Raw genomic sequence first — 26,553 nt, forward strand, 5'->3', positions numbered from 1 at the left:
TTTGCCTAATTTATTCCTGTGTTCAGAAACGTAGGCTGTTGCGATATAAATCAGTTTTGGGGTTCTTTAATCTAGATTTTGTTGGTTTTATTGTGATTATAAATGCCTATTTCAGGGGTTTGTGCCCATTTTGAGTACATTTGCCTATTTGATGCCTTTTTAATATATTTTAAAGCCGATTTTCTTCCAGCATTATATTGTAACTGATGTGCTCGACAGAATTATCTTCTCATTTCTCAAGATCCGTTCACCCCACGAACAAGGGAATTCTCGGAAGTCACCAGAAATAGTTCTTGGGAAATGTCTATCAGGAGAAACAAGGAACAATTTGACCTCGAAGCCTTCAACCCCTCCAACCTTTTAATACATATGCGAGAGCCAATCAACATCGAACTACGTTTCACAACTCATATTCCTTATACTGTACCTCCTTCTCGATGTGAACTGCTTCTTCAGAACGCGTTGTGATTTACTGTGAAGAAGAAGTGTGTCTGTGGAAATACCCAAAGAAAAATCACCAGGCGAGTTGGCTGTGCGCTTATGGGTGCGCAGGTGTGAGATTGCATCCGGGAGATAGTGGTTTGGGCCCCACTGTTGGCAGCCCTGACGATGGTTTTCTGTGGTTTCCCATTTTCACACCAGGAAAATGCTGGGGATGTACCTTCATTAAGGCCACGGTCACTTCCTTCTCACTCCTAGGCCTTTCACATCCCACTGTCACCATTAGACCTATCTGTGTTGGCGTGACGCAAAAAGAAGAATTGTAATTGCAAAGAAAAATCGTCGAAGTCCTACTGGCTGAAGCGGTGGATCCCAATTTCACTAGGTTACTCTTCTGCCAAGCTTACTGTAATGAGGTAAGTTCGTTTATTCCTTTATCCCTTTTTTTTTTTTTTTTTTTTTTTTTTGTGACTGAACTACAATCGCATTTCATTGTAGCATTTATAGGCCTATTAACTTACATATTGTGGAAAGTTGTTTTGTTGCATTGCTGTATTAGTCGTGAACTTTCAATAATTTATATTGCTAAATTTAAATAATCATTTAATTATTACTGAACGCGGAGTTAGATTGCCGGTGGTCTCTTGTCACTGTGTGACTGAAAATTAAACATCGGTATTTTGAACTCTGATTCATTTCCTGTGAAAATAGAGATTTGCAACTGAAATATTTTCTTTCTTTCTTAATCTGTTTACCTTCTAGGGTAGGTTTTTCCCTCAGATTCAGCGAAGGATCCCACCTATACTGTCTCATGGGCAGTGTGCTGGAGCGCGAGACTTTGGGTGGGGGATAAAACTGGGGAGGAGGACCAGTACCTCGCACAGACAGTCTCACCTTCTATGCTGAACAGGGGCCTTGTGAAGGCATGGGAAGTTTGGAAGGTACAGGTAAAGAAGAGGGAAAGAAGTGGCTGCGTCCTTAAGTTATCGTAGGTAATCCCGGCATTTCTCTGGAGGAGAAGTGGGAATCCACCGAAAACCACTTAGAGGATGAGTTAGGTGGGAATCGAACCCACCTCTACTGAGTTGACCTCCCAAGGCTGAGTGGACCCCGTTCCAGCCCTAGTGCCACTTTTCAAATTTCGTGGCAAAACCGGGTATCGAACCCAGGCCTCCGTGGGTGGCGGCTAATTACGCTAACTACTACAACTGAAATTTAATTTTTAAAAATCATGAGTAACTTTCACTAGCACTATGTGTAGGCTCTAGTGAACTCTATTACGCTCCCGCTAAGCCTTTGCGAAACATAGGTTGAAGATCGAATGTGGTGCCGCTAGGACGATCTCACAGAGGCTAGACATACAGGATGGTACGGCTTGGATGATGTCACAGCGTGTTTTACAACGCTGCAAAGACTATCTTTACAAGATCAGGCCAGTGAAAAGACAGTTGGTCTGGAGTGTCTGGGGTTCGTAAGCTCTAGCATCCCATCTAGAGTTTTGCTAAATTGTGACAAATGTAAGGTTATGGGCGCATGCCATGACAGTTTCAAATCACGTGGTTTTCTAATTTTCAACGAGGGTGGCAGCCTTGTGGGTACACATGATGCAGGATCTATTGCAGGCAACAGAAGATAGTCTTCGTGACAGCTGACCCGGCTGACCAAAGCCGGCGAATAGCAACATATAAAATGTTCACAAATCTGAGATATATAGTGCCTCCGTTTTAATTATTCTATATAAGTAAGAATACTGCTAGGGGCAGCTTGGTGAGTCCCTGGCAAGTATATAGAAAGGATCTCTCCTCTACGCTACTCGGGTATCGTTTCACAACATTTTTACTCATTTTTCACCTGGTGAACATGACAGGAAACTGCCAGATTATAACTGAACATTTTTGAGGACATATTTCTACGTAAATTATTTTGTTCCTACTTTAAAGTTTTGTACTTCTAGAAACATCACCTCTAATAGTTTTTTCTTTCTTTATGAAACAAATGCATGATTATACTAAGCATTATTGCCAATTAGCCCACTTGTAGAAATTTAAGATATAGGAACATTGCAATTTAAGTCAATTTTATTATCTTTCAGATCAAATGTGAAAAGATACCATATAGATCAACATAGAAATACTGTGATGCAGTTGGCATGAGTACAGAAAGCTGTGTCATTGCAGCTTTTCCACCTGTCCACTGTGAACAGCGACCAATAACAATTTTCTATAGATCTGTGCACTGCAATGGTTGGAGCTAATATCCCCCTGCATAAACTGGAGCATCTTCAAACTTCAACAAGCTGCCGGGAGCAATCACCAAGTTGGAGAAAAGTGGCTTTCCCCTGGTGGTATCATTTAGGGTTGTGGAAGAAGTCAGGAGAAGTTCTGACCGAAACTCTGGAAAGGTAGCCGCTGTCGGCAAAAAGTTCCATAAGAGTCCTGTAACAGAATCCATGATGGAAAGCGACGGTAAAAGTAGTCAGGGTGCTACGAGGTGAGGTAGACGGAGCAGTTGAATTAAAACCAGATGAAGTGGCTTCATTGAAGTTTTGTCCAGTCACTTCCTGTGATGTTGAGAGATCTTTCTCTCAGTACAAAACAGTCTGTCCGACAGGAGAACAAGATTGTTACTGGGAAACATTGAAAAGTTGCTTGTTGTACATTCCTTTTATAGTAATTGAGTGTGTTATAAAATTATAGGCCTAAGTATTTTTTCATGCCTATTTTGTTGTCTATTTTACACATTAGCGCATATTTACATGCCTATTTTGGCTAATTTAAGAGCCCATATGCCTGCCTATTTTAACTGTTTTTAGTGCCTATAATTCTCATCTCTAATCATCAGGAAGATAAATACTGACATCCTGCAAGTTAGAGCATGAAATGTTAGAAGTCTGAATCATTGCAGTAGGACAGAGAATCTGAAAAGGGAAATGGATAAACTGAAGTTAGATGTAGTTGGTATAAGTGAAGTACATTGGCAGGAGGAGCAGGATTCTTGGTCAGACAGATTAGAGTAGATGTAGAATGTGGTAGCATAGAAATGAAAAGGTTAACACAGGGTAGGGTAGCATGGAGGGCTGGATTAAACTGATGACCCAAACAACATCTGTGTCTGAAATATTTTGTTAACATGTATTATTATTCGCCGAAAGGGGTTTGTAATTTGAGTGATATTCACAAAGATGGAACATGTATTATTATTCGCCGAAAGGGGTTTGTAATTTGAGTGATATTCACAAAGATGGAGTTTTATGAGGTGGGGGGACAAAATGGAAAGTTTCTTGCGGCAATACCCAGTAGCAAATGACTTGCACACATTTTAATCACCATGGGTGTTTACATATATTGTACTGTATATAACAATTGCTAATATTAGTGCCCTTCATTTAGTAATGAGCAATAGCAAACAAAAAATGGTTGTGCAAGTTACTTTCTAATGGTTCATGTTTTGTGGGTTACTGTAGTCACGTCCTAGTTCATGAACCATGGGCAACGGCTGAGTGGCCTAGTAAGTGGTCCTGAGAGTCGGGATACCAGTTGCTATGGAATGGGAGTGGGGATCTGGGACATATTCTGAGTCATGGCCCTCCTTGTGCTCAGGCGGCTAGGACTATACAATTCACCGGTGGTCCATAACCCGTTAGAGGAGAGATCCTCACTTGGACTATGTGCAAGTAGGGTAGCATCCTGCTTCATGAATTTACCGAGCTCAGAACATTTTAAGCAAGCCTCGAACCTATGGGAGTAATGGAGTCCCACTCCCATTTGACAGGCGAGGGACTCCTTGGAAACAACTTGGCGAACGAAATGGAATTCGATGGGGAGCTATCAATATTAATGGGGCTTATGGAAGGAAGAAGGTAGAACTGGCTGAGTCACCAAAGAGGATGCATCTGGCGGTGCTAGGAGTAACAGATATTCGGGTAAGGGGAGATAACGAGGAAGAGATAGGAGATTATAAACTGTACTTGACGGGTGTTAGAAAGGGAAGGGCAGGGTCTGGGGTAGGGCTCTTTATTAGGAATACCATTGCACGCAACATAGTTTCTGTTAGGCACATAAATGAGCGAATGATGTGGGTAGATTTGTCAGTTGGAGGAATTAGGACAAGAATTGTGTCCGTGTATTCACCATGTGAGGGTGCAGATGAGGATGAAGTTGACAAGTTTTATGAAGCATTGAGTGACATCGTGGTCAGGGTCAACAGCAAGGATAGAATAGTGCTAATGGGCGATTTATATGCGAGAGTTGGAAATAGAACTGAAGGGTACGAAAGGGTGATTGGTAAATGTGGGGAAGATATGGAAGCTAATGGGAATGGGAAGCGTTTGCTGGACTTCTGTGCTAGTATGGGTTTAGCTGTTACGAATACATTCTTCAAGCATAAGGCTATTCACCGCTACACACGGGATGCTAGGGGTACCAGATCCATAATAGACTATATCTTAACAGACTTTGAATGGAGGAAATCTGTTAGGAATGTACGAGTTTTTCGCGGATTTTTCGATGATACAGACCACTATCTGATCTGTAGTGAACTAAGTATCTCTAGGCCTAAGGTAGAGAAAGTGAAATCTGTCTGCAAACGAATAAGGGTAGAAAATCTCCAGGACGAGGAAATTAGACAGAAGTACATGGATATGATTAGTGAAAACTTTCAAACAGTAGACAGTAAGCAGGTTCAGGATATAGAAAGTGAATGGGTGGCATACAGGGATGCTGTAGTAGAAACAGCAAGGGAATGCCTAGGAACAACTGTGTGTAAAGATGGGAAAAGGCGAACATCTTGTTGGAATGATGAAGTGAGAGCAGCCTGTAAACGTAAAAAGAAGGCTTATCAGAAATGGCTCCAAACAAGGGCCGAGGCAGACAGGGATTTCTACGTAGATGAAAGAAACAGAGCGAAACAAATAGTTGTTGAATCCAAAAAGAAGTCATGGGAAGATTTTGGTAATAACCTGGAAAGGCTAGGTCAAGCAGCAGGGAAACCTTTCTGGACAGTAATAAAGAATCTTAGGAAGGGAGGGAAAAAGGAAATGATCAGTGTTTTGAGTAATTCAGGTGAACTCATAATAGATCCCAGGGAATCACTGGAGAGGTGGAGGGAATATTTTGAACATCTTCTCAATGTAAAAGGAAATCATCCTGGTGGTGTTGCAAACAGCCAAGCTCATGGGGAGGAGGAAAATTATGTTGGTGAAATTATGCTTGAGGAAGTGGAAAGGATGGTAAATAAACTCCATTGTCATAAGGCAGCAGGAATAGATGAAATTAGACCTGAAATGGTGAAGTATAGTGGGAAGGCAGGGATGAAATGGCTTCATAGAGTAGTAAAATTAGCGTGGAGTTTTGGTAAGGTACCTTCAGATTGGACAAAAGCAGTAATTGAACCTATCTATAAGCAAGGGAACAGGAAGGATTGCAACGACTATCGAGGTATCTCACTGATTAGTATACCAGGCAAAGTATTGACTGGCGTATTGGAAGGGAGGGTGCGATCAGTAGTTGAGAAGAAGTTGGATGAAAACCAGTGTGGTTTCAGACCACAGAGAGGCTGTCAGGATCAGATTTTCAGTATGTGCCAGGTAACTGAAAAATGCTACGAGAGGAATAGGCAGTTGTGTTTATGTTTTTTAGATCTAGAGAAAGCATATGACAGGGAACCGAGGGAAAAGATGTTCACTATACTGGGGGACTATGGAATTAAAGGTAGATTATCAGTCAATCAAAGGCATTTATGTTGACAATTTGGCTTCAGTGAGAATTGATGGTAGAATGAGTTCTTGGTTCAGGGTACTTACAGGGGTTAGACAAGGCTGTAATCTTTCACCTTTGCTGTTCGTAATTTACATGGATCATCTGCTGAAAGGTATAAAATGGCAGGGAGGGATTCAGTTAGGTGGAAATGTAGTAAGCAGTTTGGCCTATGTTGATGACTTGGTCTTAATGGCAGACTGTGCCGAAAGCCTGCAGTCTAATATCTTGGAACTTGAAAATAGGTGCAATGAGTATGGTATGAAAATTAGCCTCTCGAAGACTAAATTGATGTCAGTAGGTAAGAAATTCAACAGAACTGAATGTCAGATTGGTGATACAAAGCTAGAACAGGTCGATAATTTCAAGTATTTAGGTTGTGTGTTTTCCCAGGTTGGTAATATAGTAAGTGAGATTGAATCAAGGTGTAGTAAAGCTAATGCAGTGAGCTCGCAGTTGCGATCAACAGTATTCTGTAAGAAGGAAGTCAGCTCTCAGACGAAAGTATCTTTACATCAGTCTGTTTTCAGACCAACTTTGCTTTACGGAAGCGACAGCTGGGTGGACTCAGGATATCTTATTCATAAGTTAGAAGTAACAGACATGAAAGTAGCAAGAATGATTACTGGTACAAACAGGTGGGAACAATGGCAGGTGGGTACTTGGAACGAGGAGATAAAGGATAATTTAGGAATGAAGTCTATGGATGAAGCTGTACGCATAAACCGGCTTTGGTGGTGGGGTCATGTGAGGTGAATGGAGGAGGATAGGTTACGTAGGAGAATAATGGACTCTGCTATTGAGGGTAAGAGAAGTAGAGGGAGACCAAGACGACGATGGTTAGACTCGGTTTCTAACGATTTAAAGATAAGATTTATAGAACTAAACGAGGCCACAACACTGGTTGCAAATTGAGGATTGTGGCGACATTTAGTAAATTCTCAGAGGCTTGCAGACTGAACGCTGAAAGGCATAACAGTCTATAATTATAATGTATATAATGTATGTATGTATGTAGGTACTTTCTACAGTAGACTCTCGATTACACTGGTCAACAAAGTAATATGTTGTCTGTTTTCTCAACAAAAATATTAAATTCCAAGTAAATAAGGGTCAAGGAACCAGAATATGACATCAGTTCTCAGTTGTATATTTGCACGTATTGAATTCAACCTCATGCACTCTTATCCATTTACCTACACACCGAAGCATTGCTGTTTCTTCGATTTTCATTTGTAGTCTTCTTCTGAGGCATCTCTCATTACATTCCAACAATAGTTTGCAAGCAAAGATGAGTTCAAATTCCCTCGATGCTGAATTGTCTTGACTGAAATGCTCTCCCATGCTCATCACTCAAAATGCCACAACTGCTTGGAAAGAAGTCAAAATAAGAGTGAAGAAAATTGATCTTCAACGACCTATTACAACCTAAATCTTCGGATGACCTCAACCAACCAAGGAGATTTACTGCACATAAATTACAGCGTGTGGTACCCAGGGTTTATTCTTATTTTTTTTTAATGGTTATATGCTGTCTTTATTAATAGTAAATTCATGTTTCTGAGATTAAAGTCACTTCAGCACCTACATAACAAAAGTTATTCACACTATTAACAGATTTAGAGCATCTTGAAATCTAAAAATCTGGATTGAAAACAAAATAACTTGAGACAATGTAGATTATGAGCACATCTTATCCACCTTTGGAAATAAATCAAGGTTTATGCTAGGTTTTCATTTATTATTTACTCCCTGAAAACGGAGTCTTCTTAGAACTCCGAATAAAGAAAAATTATATCGGTGACAAATAACAGCAGATAGTTTCCCTCAACACAACAGACATTTATGTAATGAAAATGGCTTCTCTTGGAATAAAATATAGATTACTCACATGTTGAACCTATATTTATAACAAAAGCTTTTTTATCAAAATTAGACAATGTCTGCCCATCATAAAACAAATTCCTACTTCTCAAGAGAATTAGAGCTAACTAAGCATTTCAAACATTATATTTGCTTATTTCACATCAAAATGAATAGTAACTGATCGCTTTTAACCCGGAAACATTTTTATGATTTGACTAAATTTGACGAGAAGAAGAGATAAAATGATAGGACACAACTTAAGGCACCCAGGGTTTGTTTGTTTGGTTTTTGAGGGAAGAATAGGTAGAAAGAATGGTAGGGCACATGACAAGCAGATTAGAGCAGATGTAGGATGTAGTAGTTACGTAGAAATGAAATGGTCAGCACAGGATAGGGTGGCATGGAGTGCTGCATCAAACCAGTCTATGGACTGATGGTTCAAACAACAACTACAACAACGACATACAAAACAAGTGGAGAGCAAAGAAACACACAGCTGGAAGAAACCAAGCCCAATCAGCCACACACAGTTGTCACAATCTGCATACCTAAGCAGTTACAGTACCAACAGACATCAATAATAGTTCTCTGAGATCCATATTTACCAACATGGGTAAATGCTTTTATCTTAGTTTTAGCTAAGAAAACTAAGATAACAGTTAAAATTTGTATCCATCAACAAAATTGTCTAGGTTAATCGAGATTATCTCGTTTAAAACTTTATTGGAGAAAGGTTGACAGGGAAAATAGGAAAAACTAAGATAACACCCATTAAAAAATGGCAGCTCGCAGGCAACTGCAATATCTAATTAATGAAACTGCGAAATCATAATGATGAGGGACAAACCAAAGAGTATGCAATAAAATGTTCTATGTGGATAAAAGAACACCTTAACTATTTCAATGACTACATTGACATTGATTTTGCAACACATTTTAGGATAGGCTATGCAAACTTCGACTTTGTCAGTCTTAACCACGATAGAACATAACCTGGAATTTTCAACAAATACATTAGATTAATACTGTACTCTACTACCGGTATAGCCTATTGTTTATAGTTACACAATTGTCTTTCTTTCATAGCTGATCAGTTTGCATTTGTGTTGTTACATCATGTTTCCTTAATAATGATATTAATGTTTTCTGCCACCAAATTCAGTAACAATTCCTTCTCTTGGTACGCCATAATGCAACATAATTTATAATTAATTATTTTGAAACAACAAACCTGCTTGTAATGGTGTAATGGTGGCAGCATGTAGTATGTTGTTTTCCATACATCAGTATGAAAAATGTTAAGGTTCTAAAGAACACTTCTCTTTTAGAAAATCTAGATAATAAATTCTTTTATTACATATTCGTTTGACATTGCACCAACCCAGACAGGTCTCATGGCACCGATGGAATAGGAAGGGGCTAGGACTGGGAATGAAGCAACGATGGCCTTAAAGTACAGCCAGGTGTGAAAATGGGAAACCATGGAAAACCATCTTCAAGGCTGGGATACAAACCCACTATCTCCCAAATGCAAGCTGATGGCTAAATGATCTAGATCGTGCTTGGTGGTAATAAATTCTGTGGTGAGATAATGACAATACCAGTGTTAAAAAAGTCTAACAGTAAAATTAATTGATGCTGGTGACTCATAAATTTAGAGGAGAGACAATGTGAGATTTGCATTAAAGTAGTGTAGAATGATTTTATGCCTATATGCAAAAGTGAAGCTTCAGCATGACCCACTTTTAACTTACTTCATTCTCAATGCTGCTACTCTCACCAAGATCACCAACAGCATCTTTCTCAGCAGATCCTAACACCTTAACATCACGGCGAGGTGAAGATTCAAGTTCCCGCTGCCATTGTTCTCGAAAAGTTGACAAAACGTCTTCTAAGCTTGACTTCTCCTGAAAGAAAAGGAACAGGTCTAAGAATTTCCTATGACAATAATTTGTAACATAAACAGCAGAATATTTCCAAATATAATTAAAACATAAAAGGTAGCAAGACATAATAATCTTTAGTGATAGGCAAACTATAGTATGATCAGATTCTGTGTTATTATACTTGAAATAATTGAAGTTCCAGAAAAGGAATAATGTTATTGAAAAATCTAGCATTTGGCCTGTTCTTCGCATGGGAATTTGCAATGGATTACACGTTTCCTTAATGAATTTATATGAAGTAACATGGCTTTATTCACACGTTTGATACATGTTAAACTGATATTTTCTCTGAAAGCACGTGGTAGTAATGTGAAGCACAATAAAGCTGAACAAAGTCGAGACAGAATGACGACGATTTCTGAATTTATTGTACGGTTCTCTTCCTGGTCCAAAGTTGTGTGAAATTCTTCCTGCTTCTCAGGTTACATATTGATGTTTGACCACTGGCGTGGTGTTGTAACTGAAGACTCACGAAACCCATTGTTGATGATACCTCCCATATTACAGTATCTGTCCAATCGAAAAGAGTAAATTGGTTCTTAAATTCTTCCTGTTAACCAAAATCCAATTTTTCATAAGCATCTCAATTATTATATGTCGTACGATGAATACATATGTGGAATCAACAAACAAAAATAACCGATTCATAAATATATGTTATATACAGTCTTTTGATAGACATACTGATAACAAAAATATATCAGAACAATCTTCCTATAAACCCTAACTCCATATGATGACCCTGATGTCATATGCACCTGATAACACAATCTTGAATGAGTTGGTTAAAATACATATGTCCAGCAGTTTTCCAGCTTTAGGAACACAAACAAACAGATAATCAGAAAGACAGATAGACACCAAAGGGAAAAATCATTCAGATGATCAGTATCATGTATGAAACAAATAATTATAAAGAAATCTTGCTCATAATTATCATGAATGTGCAGGCATTTGAGCCTAACAATTGTATGCAGGCCTACGTACTGCAGATGATGATAAAGATGCTTATTATTATTAATATTATTATTATTACTGATCAGGAAATATCGTGGATCACAGAGGTGTAAGAAGGTGCCGGGGTGAATGGGCGGACAACGAAATGACCAGAGCATAAGTTAAAGCGCTAAATTTTGAAATTTTATTTCTTTTCTTCCTTTTTCTTTTGAATTTAAAATCTGATAAATAGAAGATCTGAATAAACAGTAACAATATAATAATGAGTTCGTCAGCTCTGACAACAGTGACTTAAAGTCCAAAAAACAGGTACAGAACTCGAGAGAATTATCAACACGATAACATACAGGGAAGGAGCATTATAGCTCTAAACAGGTACACTATCTTATAAGAGCATGTTTGCTCCACTAGTTAATATAGCCTAGGAAACTGAGCTCAGTTTCTTACGGCGCACTATGATATACTTGACGATCTTCAAAATAGGTTACTTACAGTCACTTAGCCTTGTTTGTGGCTTATCTTCTTCTCAACAGTTAAAGTATTTTCTCGCGTAATTAACGCACTTTTTCTTTGACGAAAAATACAGGCAAGAACTTTGGAGACATAAATTATTCAAGGAATTTGGATATTAAAAAATTAATTACAATTCATTTACAATTAAAAGATGCATCAAATATAATATACACACAACTGGTTCAACTCATTTTCGGTTATCGTCATTTGGGCGTAAAATTCCGGCGTGAGATTTTTTCTGAAATGTCAGAAAGGGTACATCAGGTAAGTTGGACACGTGGGTTTGAAGTACCGACACTGGAAAATATTCTTCCCGTTACGAACTGGCAATATGACGCGTGAACTAATAAAATTACAATTCATGTAAATCCATAATAATGACATACCAGCAAGAAAGAAAACTGTCCACCGCGAGATGGGCCGGGCATCGAAGGAGGGACCCTGCTAGATTTCCCCAAACCGTTCCTACCCAATCTTGTATGAGTGATGTGTCCATCCACCCTTCTTCGATATGAATGTGGATCCCTCGCGGAAATTTTATTTTAGGCACTGTTTTTCATTTTAGAACTGAGTAAGGTGCAAGTTTTCTGCCACCACCTGTTACAGCAAGCATTGCAGTACATCGTTGATTTTGTTTCCGGGAGTGCGTAAGATAACACTCGTCCTTTTCTTATGGATTGTTCGACTTCGTTCCATATGAAACTGATTGGCGCCTGTCCTGAGGTTCCTATTCGGGAGACCAAATATTCCTTCACTTTAGGTTCTCAATGGCAAAAGGCTGCGTTCACAAAATACGACTCCAAGTAGAGTTAGAGTATCGCGGAGTAACTAGTAAGGTTAACCCTGAGTAACAGTATTTTGTGAACGCTTTGGAGTGAATACAGAGTAACAGAATATGGCTAATCAATTAACACTCCAGTGGTTGCGCGGATCACAAATGTGATCCATACATTCTTTGTAATATAAGGCTATTCTATGCTATTTATTCAATGAATATGATTATGCATTGTGAAAAGAACTTTATTATCTGTACAATAGAATATAATTATGCGTGCATTTGTAAACAATCCCTGAAAAATTACCGGACATTGTGATTTGTCTCACTTACTCCCTCCATAAGGTACCTCACTGTCTGGTTCATTCATCCATCGATTTATATTCTCATAGTCTTCCATTTTGTACTTATATACCAACAATTAATATAAACTCATAAAACGGAGTAGATATATACACATGAACTGAGATTGGACACTGTAATAAGAAAACAAAGTCAAAAGAAGTCACGCTAGTGGTCGCACGGATCACAGTTGTGATCCACAAGAGTAAATTGCTTCATAACGCAACAACAATCAGTACTGGAGTGTTAAGGAAGGTTATTTGTTTTACCATAACCTCATTTGCAAGGAATTTAATGAATAATTTTCAGGTGAGTTTATTAATAGCTGTGTACTGTATGAGTTGTTACTACTTTCCTCACCGAAATGTGTCCTAAAACAGTATCCATTATTCTTTATCTTGCACGAAGAATCTGATGACGATGACGACGAATACCAATATATCTGCTCTGCATTGGTGCACGATAAGCCAGAATAACTGGATATGTAGATTACGTTGTTAACAACTACGATGAAATTGAATTTAATCAACATTTTCGATTGCCGAGATCAGCATTCGAACATCTTCTGAGTCATTGGTCCTGAACTTTCTAAATTCAAAATCGGGGAACGCGGAAGACCATTGCAAGATCCACGAAAACAACTTCTGGCTGTAATTTGGATCTTAGCAATGCCTGATTCGTACAGATCTGTTGGGGAAAAGTTTGACATAGCCAAGTCAATTCTTACCGTCTGTTTTGTGAGAGTTATAAATGCATTGTGTAGTATTTCTCATAATATAATTAAGTGGCTGCCAGGTAGTGAGATTCAGGAATCATGTGAAGCCTTCCAAAATATATCAAACATACCTAATGTCATAGGGGTTATTGATGGCTCATACATTATCATTAAAGCTTCAAAGACCGGGCGAGTTGGCCGCGTGGCTATGAACTTGTATCCGGAAGAAAGTGGGCGAGGGCGTTCATCACTGGCTGCAGAGCATGAAACCCGTACAAAATAGTAATTTTCTCAGTCATTTGATGAATAAGCAATATTTACAGATTTTACCGAAATTCAATAATGTAATACCAATATAATGGTCCGTTATTGGACATTACAAATTTACCAGCTAACTCATTCTTGGTTGCCTGCTTTTCGCCCTCGTGTGCTAAGTTAGGCTCGTCAGTTGAGACTTAGCACACCACCCAAGACGCAAGGCTAGTCCATACCGTGGAGGCCACTGCATAGGCTATTTGAAGCCACCAGCAGTGCCAATGCACTATGAGAGCTAAGTCTCATTTCCAAAAATAGATGCCTGCCTGGCCATCAAATGATATAGATGTTGATTCCCATAGGGAACCTAAAATATTTGTCCTGAATGAGTAAATTTATAATACCAATATAATGGTCCGTTATTGGACATTACAAATTTACCAGCTAACTCATTCTTGGTTGCCTGCGTTTCGCCCTCGTGTGCTAAGTTAGGCTCGTCAGTTGGGACTTAGCACACCACCCAAGATGCAAGGCTAGTGCATACCGTGGAGGCCACTGCATAGGCTATTTGAAGCCACCAGCAGTGCCAATCACTATGAGAGCTAAGTCTCATTTCCAAAAATAGATGCCTGCCTGGCCATCAAACGATGTAGATGTTGATTCCCATAGGGAACCTAAAATATTTGTCCTGAATGAGTAAATTTATAATACCAATATAATGGTCCGTTATTGGACATTACAAATTTACCAGCTAACTCATTCTTGGTTGCCTGCGTTTCGCCCTCGTGTGCTACGTTAGGCTCGTCAGTTGGGACTTAGCACACCCAAATATTAAAAATAATATTGATTACTCAAAACACATACTGTACATACATATTTCTGCAGTCATCTAAGAATATGTCACTATGGGGGAGTTTCTAAACTTACCAGCTCTGCGGTCTATGGTTAGCATGCCTGCCTCTTACCTGGAGGCCCCAGATTTGATTACGATCGGGTCAGGGAATTTTATCTGGATGTGAGAGCTAGTTCAAGGTCCACTCAGCCTACGTGATTTTGGTTTCCATTTCAAGTATCAGCATACTGTTTTTTTTTTTTTTGTTTTTTTTTAATGCTACTAAACACTAAAAAGCCCTAAGTGACTATTCCAAACAGTTTATTTTACCCAAGGGTTACTACTACTTAGTACGCAATATTCACATATAAGGAGGCTTCTGGCCAGTCCAGTCCGCTACAGTAATAGAGTAGATCATACTGCCAGCGACTCTGCACCGAGTCAGGCATAGAATCTCAAAGATAATCTGTAATCTGTAATATGCATCGAGTATCGAGCGACGAGAAATGACTTGACCCTCTATGAGGACCAATGGCTTCAGATGGATGAGTTCTCGTAGATGGGGCGATGGTAACTTCAGTGTAGGAAATGACATTGGAATCCATCAAAAACTGTCTGTCCGCAGATTAGGGGCGGCTACAGAAGGCGTATGTACTCCATGTTAGGTAGGAGTGGCCTCATCACCTGATGGCAGCAGCTATAAAATGCCTTTGGGAGGGGTGAACCCATCATAATAACAGCCTAAAATTAGTGCAAATATGATGCGGCCTAGGAAAATGTTAAGGCGTCCCCTGCAGGCGATGCCCAGTTCTTCGGATACTGGGGGATATGTGACAAGTAGGTGACCAGTTATCACAATATAGTATACACAAATCTGGACAGTCAACTTCCTAACTCTGACAGATAAGACTGAAGAGCTGAAAGAGTTCATGAAAGTGGAGGGCATAGCCATCCCTGGTCTCAGTGAAACAAAATGGAGAGGAAGAGGGCGAAAGAAAAATGAAGGAAGGAAGGATATAGGTTGTTTTACAGTGGAGGATAGGATGCAGTAAACAGAGTAGGAATGATCAATAGAAAGGATGTCCTGGAATATGTGGAGGAGGTGAAGATCAATGACAGAATAACCATAGCAAGGATACAGTTTGAAACAGGAACACGAGTTATGTTCCAAGTATATGTTCCATAAACTGGAAATATAAGAAGAGAATACAGAACAATTCCTTGAAGAAGTGTACAAACACACAGAAGAAAAGGAAGTACAGTAATTACAATTGGAGATCTGAAGGCACAAGTGGGGAGAGAGACTGGGAAGAGAAGAGTATAAAAGCTGATACCAAGAATAGATATTAGCCATGTTGAACAAGAATGGAATAATTTTAAGAGTTCATTTGTAAGATGTGCAGAGAAAACTAGTGGCAGAACATCAGGACAGTTAAGAAAGGAAGAGAAACATGGTGGAATGATAGTGAAAAATAGAGTAAAGGATAAGAAGAAAACTTGAAAATAATAGAAAACACGAAAGAGAGTAAAGCGAGATACAAAGAAGCAAAGAGAGTTTGCAAAAGGGTAGTTGATGAAGAAAAGTTGGGAAACATTCACCCAGGAAGTAAAGGAACTTTTGAACTGTGGGGAAAAAAAAAATTGAAATTATAGGAAACTGTAAGAATGAAATGATGATCACAGCATTTGTGAAGAATAAAGAAGGAGAAATACTGACACAACCAGAAGAGATAATGAACAGATGGAAATAATATTTCAGTGAACTGCTGAACGTGAGAAACCAGGCATGTGGAGAAGGTATCCAGGCAGCAGGAATAGAAGTAACAGAGAAGGAATCAAACATTACAATGACATGGGTGGAATAGGCATTTAAAAATATGAAGATGGGAAAAACTGTGGGAATAGATGAAGTAGCTATAAAAATGATCAAGGCTGCAGGATCAGCAGGACTCCAGTGGACTTAAAGAACACTCAAATATGTATGGAGAGTGAGAAAAGTGTTTGAGGATTGGGAAAAGGGGGGTTATAATACCAAGATTCAAGATATGAGATAAGATGTGCAGTAACTACTGAGGAATCACAATCCTCATTCATGTTGCCAAGATAACAGAAAGGATAATGGAAAGTAGAACTGGAGAAAAAAATGGAAAGACAGTTACAAGAGGAAGAATTTGGATTCAGAAGTGAAAGGTCAACAGTAGGACCCATTTTCATTCTGAGACAGATCCCTGAAAAGAGTTGGGAATATGGGAAGGATATAGTAATGACTTTTATAGACGCAGAAAAGGCACTGAATCAATAACATTAAATTTCCACCTTTTTGATACTTATATTTGCTTTAAATCAATCATCATTTACAGTACAGGTTTCGTTCCATTTGGAACATCCTCAGGTATATTACGAACGTAATCCCTAAAATAAGGTCTCCTATTTTTTATAAATACATAGACCTGTTTATTTCTACAATGGTTTACATCATTTTACAGCTTGAACATTTAGCTATTTTTCTACATAATCACCATTTCGGTCGATGCATTTTTGTAGACACTGTGAGAGTTTTTGTATGCCCATGTCATACCAGCTGTTCAGGAAGATGTGAACCTCATCTTTCACCTCGTTGTCGGTGCTGGCACCCATCTTGCGCACACCTTCTGGTATTTCAACATTTCCGTTAAAATTCTGTGAGCGGCGCTTTGGGAAACCTCAGAAACCAAAATGCAGAAATCATCCAGGGTGACCCGCCAATCTTCACGACTGTCTCGACAGAAATTGATGGTCTCCCGCTCCTTTGTTCATCATGAATTTCAGTCCGACCGGCTGCAAACTCTCTACACCACTTACGAACATTTTTGACATCCATGCACTTGGCGGTAACATCCAATGGGAGCTCAATTCTCAACGGCTGCTAAGCCAAGACTAAGTGCCTCAGCGTGGCGTGTGCATGTTTATATACGAGCGTGAGAAACACTCTTCACAATATTGTGACCAACAGCCACACGAACAGAGTTCTGTATTTTTTTAAAAATAGGAGACCTTATTTTTGGGATTACCCTCGTACAATGCTTAGGTGAAATTACAAAGTATATTATCTTCTTAAAAACATCTTAATGAGTACCTTGTTTTGCTTAAAATCTATGTGAATTAAAAAAAAATTAAAATCAATGTGGTTGGTTGAATGGGACAGTGAATTCAACCAACCACACCGATTTTAATCTTTTTAATTCATATAGATTTTAAGCAAAACAAGGTAGGTCCTACTCATTAAGATGTTTTTAAGAAGATAATATACAGTGAAACTCGGTTAAGAAGTTCCCGCATAAGAAGATTTGCCCCCTAAGAAGTGTGATATTCTTTGTCACTTGATCGGTTGTATTAAGATTTATGCATATTTTTCCCATTTAAAGTGTTCTGTTATAAATATATTCCCCGGTTAAACAGTTCAGATTTTAGAGCCCCTTGATATAGAAAACGTCCGCTCAAAGCAGGTCATGGTTAGAACCCTCCAGTCTCCGCGTAAGTTTCACCCTTTGTTAGAACATTTGTGCACTTGCGGTGTGTCTCTGGTGTTATGGAGCCTATTCGGGCTTGCCAAGGCCATACGACGTCACGCTATGACAACACGAACACCAGATGCTCATCTCACCTTGTGGAATCGAATTAAACCCATCATTGCAAGTAATCAGCTTCATTTTCCGTATCAAAATATAATCACAGAGAGTTACAATATTGAAAATCTTGATATCAAAAAGGTGGAAGATTTTCAATATTGTAACTCTCTGTTAAACCCATCAGTCGAAATCTCCACTCCGCTGTTCACAATTAGCGGAATAGAATCAAACCGGATTCTACGCGGGAAACATACAGCATGCAATGGATGGTTTGGTAAAATTTTAATGCAGTAAGTTGCACGCCGTGACAGGGTGAAGTCATTAATCGAGGTGGCCTCAACATTAATTAAAAACTGTAAAATGTATTGTCCACAACAGAGCAGCTTCTTATGCATTACTGTTTGTTAGGAATACATGTGCAACAAACGTAGGGAAATGCCACTTATAAAATTGTTCACAGTAAATACTGTATACGGTAATAAACACTTAAAAATCGTACATTCCAAGCAATGTCAATTATCGTACTGACATACCGTACCGTATATGGACTCCAACATGATAATGAAAACCTACAAGCTGTGTTCCAGTCATTGACCAGGTTAGGGATGTAATAAATGAGTCATATATAGGCTATTAGTACGATGGGGTCACCACTCCCAAAGTGATTTATTAATGACTGATAGATGCTATGAAATGAGAATGGAGAGTGTTGCTGGAATGAAAGATGACAGGGAAAACCGGAGTACCCGGAGAAAAACCTGTCCCGCCTCCGCTTTTTCCAGCACAAATCTCACATGGAGTGACCGGGATTTAAACCATGGTATCCAGTGGTGAGAGAACGACGCGCAGCTGTCTGAGCCATGGAGGGTCTCCAACACGATAATATGATTCTGAAATAATGTCAACAATAATTGCAAAATAAACTAAGTGCCATATAGGCCTAATCTACCACGAAATTGAATATTCTAACCTGTTACTTCCTTCCAGGGATTCTCTCTTACGTTGTTGCAATAATACTTATGATTCTTGTCGTAGAGGAAATTACGTTTTTGAACTAAACTGATAACATTTTCCGTGTCCATTATTAGTGAGGTGAATAAACTACAGTAGAGTCCCGCTCATCCGATCTTCGCTTATCCGACACTGGTAGACTTAATTTGAACTTTTGGTGGAGACTAAATTCAGGGACACCTGGTGTGGAGGGTGCGACCGTGGGACAAGCACTGGCCTGACCGCTGGCGGCAGGACCGGTTTTTCTCTCAAGGACAGGTGCAGTGAGTCTTCAGTCATTGTTCATGATAGCATTGGTTGGGGGCGGATGTTATAGTTTTCATATCCTTTGTGAGTATGGCGAGTAAACGGAAGAAAGTGATTGTTTCTATGGAAGACAAGTTGAGTGCATTAAAGAGACTGGACAAAGGGGAAACTCTTCAAAAAAAGTGGCTTCAGATTATGGTGTTGGACGTGTTACAGTGGGAGACTGGAAAAAAAAAAGAGGAAAGAAATTGAAAAGTGGTGCTCTACCAGAGCAACAAGTTGTTCTTCTTCAAGTGCCATATCCGGTTGCCCAGACGTCGGCGATTACTCTGGAGAAAGATTTTCTGTCTTCTGCTAGTCGGAAGAGTCTTTCAGTTGTCTCAGTACCGGTCCACTGCTTGATGTTGTGTAACCATGTTATCTCTGGTCTACCAACTCGCCGTTTGCCCTCTATTTTACCTTGGAAAATGAGTTTTATGAGGCCATATTTGTTTCCTCTTAATATGTGGCCTAGATAAGCTGTTTTGCGAACTTTTATAGTTGTTATTAGTTCTGGCTTTGTCCTAGCTCTCCTTAGGACTTCATCGTTTGTTATCATATCTGTCCAGGGTATTCTAAGCATTCTTCTGTGCAACTACATTTCAAAAGCGGCAAGTCGTTTGATACTTGCGGCTTTTAAGGTCCATGTTTCTGCTCCATATAACAGTACTGACCAGATGTAGCACTTCATTAATCTCTGTCTGAGCTTCAGACAACAAGTGATGCACTGAAAATTAGGAAAACAATTAAAAAATGTGAGTACGAAAAAGTAAGTGAAACGCTATTTCTTTGGTTCACTCAACACCGGGAAAAGGGCCTGCTAATATCTGGCCCCATTCTGCAAGAAAAGCCGGTGTATTTCCAGAAGGAGTTTAATGAAGGGGACCCTAATTTTACTGCCAGTGCGGGGTGGCTTGATCGGTGGAAAAAAACAGTACGGCATTAGGCAGCTTAATATCTGTGGAGAAAAACTGTCAGCTAAATCCGATGAGGTGAAATTTAAAAAGGAATTTCAAGAAATAATTCTTGTTGAAGGATTAACCGGTGATTTTTAATTGTGATGAGACTGGGCTAAATTTCAAGAAGCTGCCATCAAAAACTCTCGCAGCCCAAGCCGAGACGTCTGCACCTGGCTACAAGCGTAGTAAGGAAAGAGTTACTGTTCTTGGGTGTAGTAATGTTACTGGGAACTTAAAAGCAAAATTGCTTATGATTGGTAAAGCAAAGAAGCCTAAAGCTTTTAAAAACATTTCTGTTAATGCTCTTCCAGTCCATTACACGAATCAGAAGGCTGCCTGGATGTCTGCTGACATCTTTAAAGACTGGTTTTTTACACAGTTTGTTCCGGATGTAGAAAAATTTCTAGCTTCGAACAATCTCCCTAGAAAAGCGCTTCTTCTACTAGACAACGCTCCATCACACCCAAATGAAGAGCAACTTAGAAGTGGTGACATCAAAGTCATGTTCCTGCCTCCTAACGTGATGTCATTATGCCAGCCAATGGACCAAGGTGTGCTGGAAATGTTGAAGAGGAAATATCGGTGGAAACTCCTTTCATCCCTGATAGAGGACATGGACAACGGCAACGACATGATAGAAAAGTTAAAACAAATCAACATGAAAGATGTGGCATATTGGATAGCGCAGTCTTGGGAAGAAGTTGAAACAACGACATTAGCAAAGTCTTGGAACAAATTGTTGAGTGAGGTTGAACATTGAGAGGTGGTACAAGAAGACATGGAAAATATTGTGCCCCTACTGAATTGCATTCCTGGCTGTGAGGATGCTACGACTGAAGATGCGAGTAAGTGGTGTGCACAAGATCAGGTGTTTGAACTAACTGACCCTGATATTATTGATTTTGTGAATGGTAATGGAAATGAGGATGATGATGAAGAAGAACGAGGCATTGCAGAACAAGAGGAGAAAACGATGACTCACAGTGAAGGATTAAGTGCATTGGAAATGGCATTAACCTACGTTGAGCAACAGCTGGAAGCAAGCGCAACGGAGGTGCTCATTTTTTGTCGATGGCGGGATCTCGCAGCAAGAAAACGTGGATCAGCAGGCAAGCAGACAATGTTGAAAAGTTTCTTTTCGTAAGACATTTGGAATGCTTTCGTTCAATACTGCATGCACTGTACAATTGAACTGATAATGCAATAAATAGAGTACCGTAAAACATCTCATTGTTTTAGTACTAGAGTACAGCCTTCCTGTTTCTTTCAGTTCATTTTCAAAGTTGTTCTGTATTATCTGACATTTTCAGTGATCCGACATACTCCAGATCTCGTTTACGTCGGATAATCGAGACTCTACTGTATTATGAAACAAAAACTTCCCAATTCCATGCAGGAAACAGCAGACTTACCAACTGATACACATTATGCCGCCAAACAGCCGGCTGAAAGATCTCGATTATCTTCGAAGTTGAACGAATGTTGATAACCAACTGGGTGTTGGTGGGAGGGGACCTGATGCATGCAAACGGATGCATTGCGATACCACGTGTTGACATAAAATTGAAAGTTATTTTTACCTTTATACGAGCTAAACATTGTATTATCATGTCGCTGGTAATTATTACATCGCATTATTAGAATGTAGCACAAGGATGAGGAGATATGAAATAGTATTCTAGCGGGGAAAGAAACTGTTTACGTTTATATGTGCTGGTGTTGCTACTGCATCTTTATCACTCGCACGTAATATCCCAGATACTTTCCCATGCACTCATTTCTGCAACTTCGAACCTGCGTTTCTTTTATTCATTACTTATAGCACGAAGAGGATTAAAGTGGGAAAATAAACACAGTACCAGTTTGGCCATGCAGTACTTGTGAAACAACCAGAAACAACGACCGTTGCTGTGACGACTAGTAGAAATGCAGGGGCGATATAGGCCTAGGTTCTAAGAATCTCTAAAAATAAGTTACCAGATTTCCCATTTGCTGCCGTTAACCTTGAAGCAGGTGTCGGGGGGGTGTGAGGAAGATAGAAAGCACATGCTAACAAACTGTAGTACAAGTCTTGTCTTTGCGTCGTGTAAGCCTAAGCTATGGATTGCCAAACATAGTGTAGTATTGTAATTAGTGCGAATAGGAATAAGTGAAGTTAGCTGTACTTGTAATAACAACGTATGAACATTTTACGTGAAAATGAGAGGAACTCAGAGGAAAGAGACCAAGCAAAAGACACTAACAATAAAAGACAAAGTGGAGATTATACAGAAAGTGGAGTCATCTACACTTTCCCATGTTGCTTTGGCGAAGGAGCTGAGGATGCAGCTGTCTACTTTGAAGGGCATTATACTGAAGAAAGAAGAGATTCTTGGCTTCTGCAGGGAATACTTCAACAAACTGCAAGAAAGTTAAATCTGGAAAGTACGATGAAATAGAACAAGATCTGCTATTATGGTTTATACAACAGCGAAGTTTAAACATACCTTTGAGCAGGATTATTGTGAAGGAGAAAGCCAAAGAAACTGCATGTAAATTCAAGGTACCTTTTATCGTGTTGAACAGGTGGCTGGACCGCTTTAAAAAATGAGCCGGCATCATTTACAAAACAATTTTCTTTTCTGCTAGGGGCTTTACGTCGCACCGACACAGATAGGTCTTATGGCGACGATGGGATAGGAAAGGCCTAGGAGTTGGAAGGAAGCGGCCGTGGCCTTAATTAAGGTACAGCCCCAGCATTTGCCTGGTGTGAAAATGGGAAACCACGGAAAACCATTTTCAGGGCTGCCGATAGTGGGATTCGAACCTACTATCTCCCGGATGCAAGCTCACAGCCGCGCGCCTCTACGCGCACGGCCAACTCGCCCGGTTACAAAACAATTTGTGGTGAAGCAGAGAGTGTAAGTGCGGAAGAAAGGGGAGCGTGGAAGGAAACAGTTCTGCCTGCTAAAATAAACAGTTACAAACCTTGCAACATTTTTTATCTCGATGAATTCACACTTTTTTACCAGCTTATCCCGGATAAGTCTCTAGTTTTGAAGAGAGAATCTTGCCACGGGGTAAAATTAAGTGCAGTACGAGTTACGGTATTGGTTGGAAGGAACAGAAGACCTACCTCTACTGATGACAGGGAAGTCTAAGAAGCCACGTTGTTTCAAAAATGTCAGGACTTTACCGTGCGAGTACACCAGCAACAAGTCAGCTTAGATGACAAGTTCCCTGTTTGAAGAGTATATACAGGCATTAGATGCCAAAATGGGGAACCAGAAGAGGAAGACTGTGGTGTTTATGGATCACTGTCTTGCTCATCCCAAGGAGTGGCCCCATTTAAGGAACATCCAAGGTATAATTTTTTCCACTGAATACTACATCGGTGCTACAGCGCATGGACCAAGGAATCATTAAAGTATTGAAGCAGAGGTATTGAAAATTAGTTGTGCACCGTATGCTGCTACGCATGAAAGCAGGCAAACTCATCTACAAACCATCTCTTTTGGACACACATCATTTCTCATCATGGGATTCAGTGGAGCCTGTAATAATAGCAAATTGCTTCAAGAAAGCAGGCTTCGGTGGTGGTACTAACAGTATTGTTATGGAAGTTGGTGATGAAGAGGCAGGGTGCTGGAATATTATATAGGAGAACATGGAGATTACCAGTAGTTTCAACGATTTCACTGCCATTGATGATATGGTAATCACTTGCAAGGAGGAGACCATCAATGAGATCTGCAAGGAAAGTCAGGCAGGAGATGAGGATATTGAAGAAGAGGAGGAGGTGGAGGAAGAGAATCCTCCAAGACCATCTTGCAGTGAGGCAAGCATCTGCCTTGAAAACCTGAGGCAGTTTATGGAAGGTTTAGCCAGTGTGCCACAGAACACATGGAAGGCAATGTGGTAAATAGAGAGGTTTATACTTCAAGAAAGCAGTAAAAACCTGAAACAGTCAACCCTGGACAATTTCTTTTCCAAATAGGAGCATAGACTTTTGTGTTTGGAAATGTATTTAATGTCTAATGCAATATGGAATTTACATAATGTACAGTTACCCTCTACCATTTTAATGTTCTTATTTATTTATTTATGTCTTTATTTGTGGCGAAGTTAGGGCTCTTGGCCCTCTCTTACACTTAACCACATTATGCGGCTTAATACTGAATACAAACTTAATATTCAAACTTAACACACTGTATATAATAATAATAATAATAATAATAATAACTTCATATACACTAAAACTAAAAGATTACATCCTAAGTCTAAAATTAGAAAAATAAATTCAAATACTACTCTAGGTGGAATTCATATAACAGTAATTTATGTAAACTTTTGGGAACTATTTGCTCCAGACATTCACTCACATATTCACACATAACTACATGATATAGCCTACGTATTCAAGAGGAAATCTTTAAACTGTCTTTTGAAGGTAATTAATGAGGAACAATTTCTAATTTCAGGGGGTAAAGCATTCCATATTCTAGTGCCCGACACAAGGAAAGAATTACTAAAGGCAGATGTATGATGTGGAGGTACTGCAATTGTTGACCCAGATCGCGTGTCACGGTCGTGAAAGGAAGATAGAAAACGGAAATTACTGGAGAGATATTCAGGTATATTTTCAGTCAAGAGTCTATAGATAAGCGTTGATACATGGTGATTTCTCTGTTGCTCTACTTTTAACCAAGAAAGTTGTGCATAAAAAGGGGATACATGCGAGGCAAAATTCAATGAAAAAATAAATCTAATGCAGGAGTTTAAAGCTCTCTGCAATTTTCTATTTTGTTCACTGGTAGCATCCAGCAACACACCACAATAGTTAAAAATTGGAAGTATCAATGTTTGAACCAGTTTTATTTTTAAGTTGAGAGGTAATACGGTCTGGTGAATCTTAAGGGGATGAGGTGATGAATGAACTTTCCTGCATACGTTAGTGACATGCTCATCCCAGTTTAAAGTTTCATTTATAGTGACTCCAAGGCTTTTTACTGATTTACAGAATGGGATAGCAACGCCATTTAGTTGAATGACTGGAATTTGTAGACTGTGTACATGGGCAAGCAGTTTTCTCTGCCCTAGTATGATAGCTTGTGTTTTCGTTGGGTTGATGGAGAGAGAATTCTCAGCTGCATAACAGCTGATCTGCTCTAAGTTTTGGTTCATATTTTCAATAGCTGCATTTATGTCATTCACTTTTGTGTGGCAGTAAATTTGAAGGTCATCAGCATAGAGATGGTAGTTGCAGTTTTTCAACTTAGAAGAATGTCATTCAAATATAAAATAAATAACAGGGGGCCGAGTATAGAACCTTGTGGCACACCATTAACTTTGTACTTCCACTCTGTTCTCTTATCATTCATGACAACACACTGTCGTCGGTTATGGAGGTAGGAAGCGAACAAATTGAGAGCAGCGTGGCTAAGATGGAAGGAATGCAATTTCGCTATTAATATGTCCGTACTGATAGTGTCAAAAGCACTGCTGAAGTCTAGGAGAATGAGCACGGTCACTTTACGTTCGTCCATTGCTTTTCTATGTACTATGTCCTTTTTTAAATCCAGATTGCAAGTGATCAAGTAACGAATGGGGAATCAAATATTGGAGCAGTTGTTCATGCACGAGTTTTTCTAAGACTTTCGAAAGTGGAGAAAGTATACAGACAGGTCAATAGTCAGATGGAGAATTTGCTAGAGATTTTTTTGGTACTGGGAAAATTAAAGCATCCTTCCAAACAGTTGGGAAGTAGCCTTCCGAAAGACATGAGTTACATATGTGGGTTAAAATAGGCAATACTACATCTATCAAGGTAACAACGAAGGATATCGGGATGTTGTCCACTCCGATTGCTTGTGATTGGATAGATGTTTTCTTCTTACATCATTTTCATTTACTTTACGAAATTTGAACAAAGGCTTTTGTGGTAACGGAGTAGAATGAAGAAAATTTATTGTTGTTTGTATAATATGAGGGTCGGTATTAACTATTTCTCTAGCAAAGTGGGCATTTAATTCATCTGAATTTATGACATGTGTATTGGAGTTTGTAGTTTGCCTCCCAATACCTACGGATCTGAGTTGTCTCCAGGTACTTTTTTTGTTCAAGCTACTGGCTAATTGTTGGAAGTACGCATATTTTTTGTTTCTGATTATTTGTTTAACTTTATTTCTAAGCACACGGTACTTTTCAAAATCTTCAGTTGATAATGTCTGCTTCTAACATCTGTGTAGTGCATCTTGTTCAGCCATGGAGCAGCTTTGCGAGTCACTCAAGCAGTACGTTTACGTATGTGTTTGTT

The 26,553-nt window shown here is 39.3% G+C and overlaps 1 protein-coding gene across 2 annotated transcripts in view; it reads right to left on the reverse strand.

Annotated features, from left to right (window-relative positions):
- LOC136858678 (F-box only protein 9) overlaps window positions 1–26,553 on the reverse strand; it is a 178,926-nt gene that overhangs the window by 121,104 nt on the left and 31,269 nt on the right. For both annotated transcript variants that reach the window (XM_067138399.2, XM_067138398.2), the window contains exon 3: window positions 9,815–9,967. In XM_067138399.2, coding sequence (XP_066994500.2) covers window positions 9,815–9,967 — 153 coding nt within the window. The remainder of the gene's footprint in view (window positions 1–9,814; window positions 9,968–26,553) is intronic.

Source organism: Anabrus simplex, chromosome 1 (assembly GCF_040414725.1).
Source record: "Anabrus simplex isolate iqAnaSimp1 chromosome 1, ASM4041472v1, whole genome shotgun sequence".
In the NCBI taxonomy this organism is placed as follows: domain Eukaryota; kingdom Metazoa; phylum Arthropoda; class Insecta; order Orthoptera; family Tettigoniidae; genus Anabrus; species Anabrus simplex.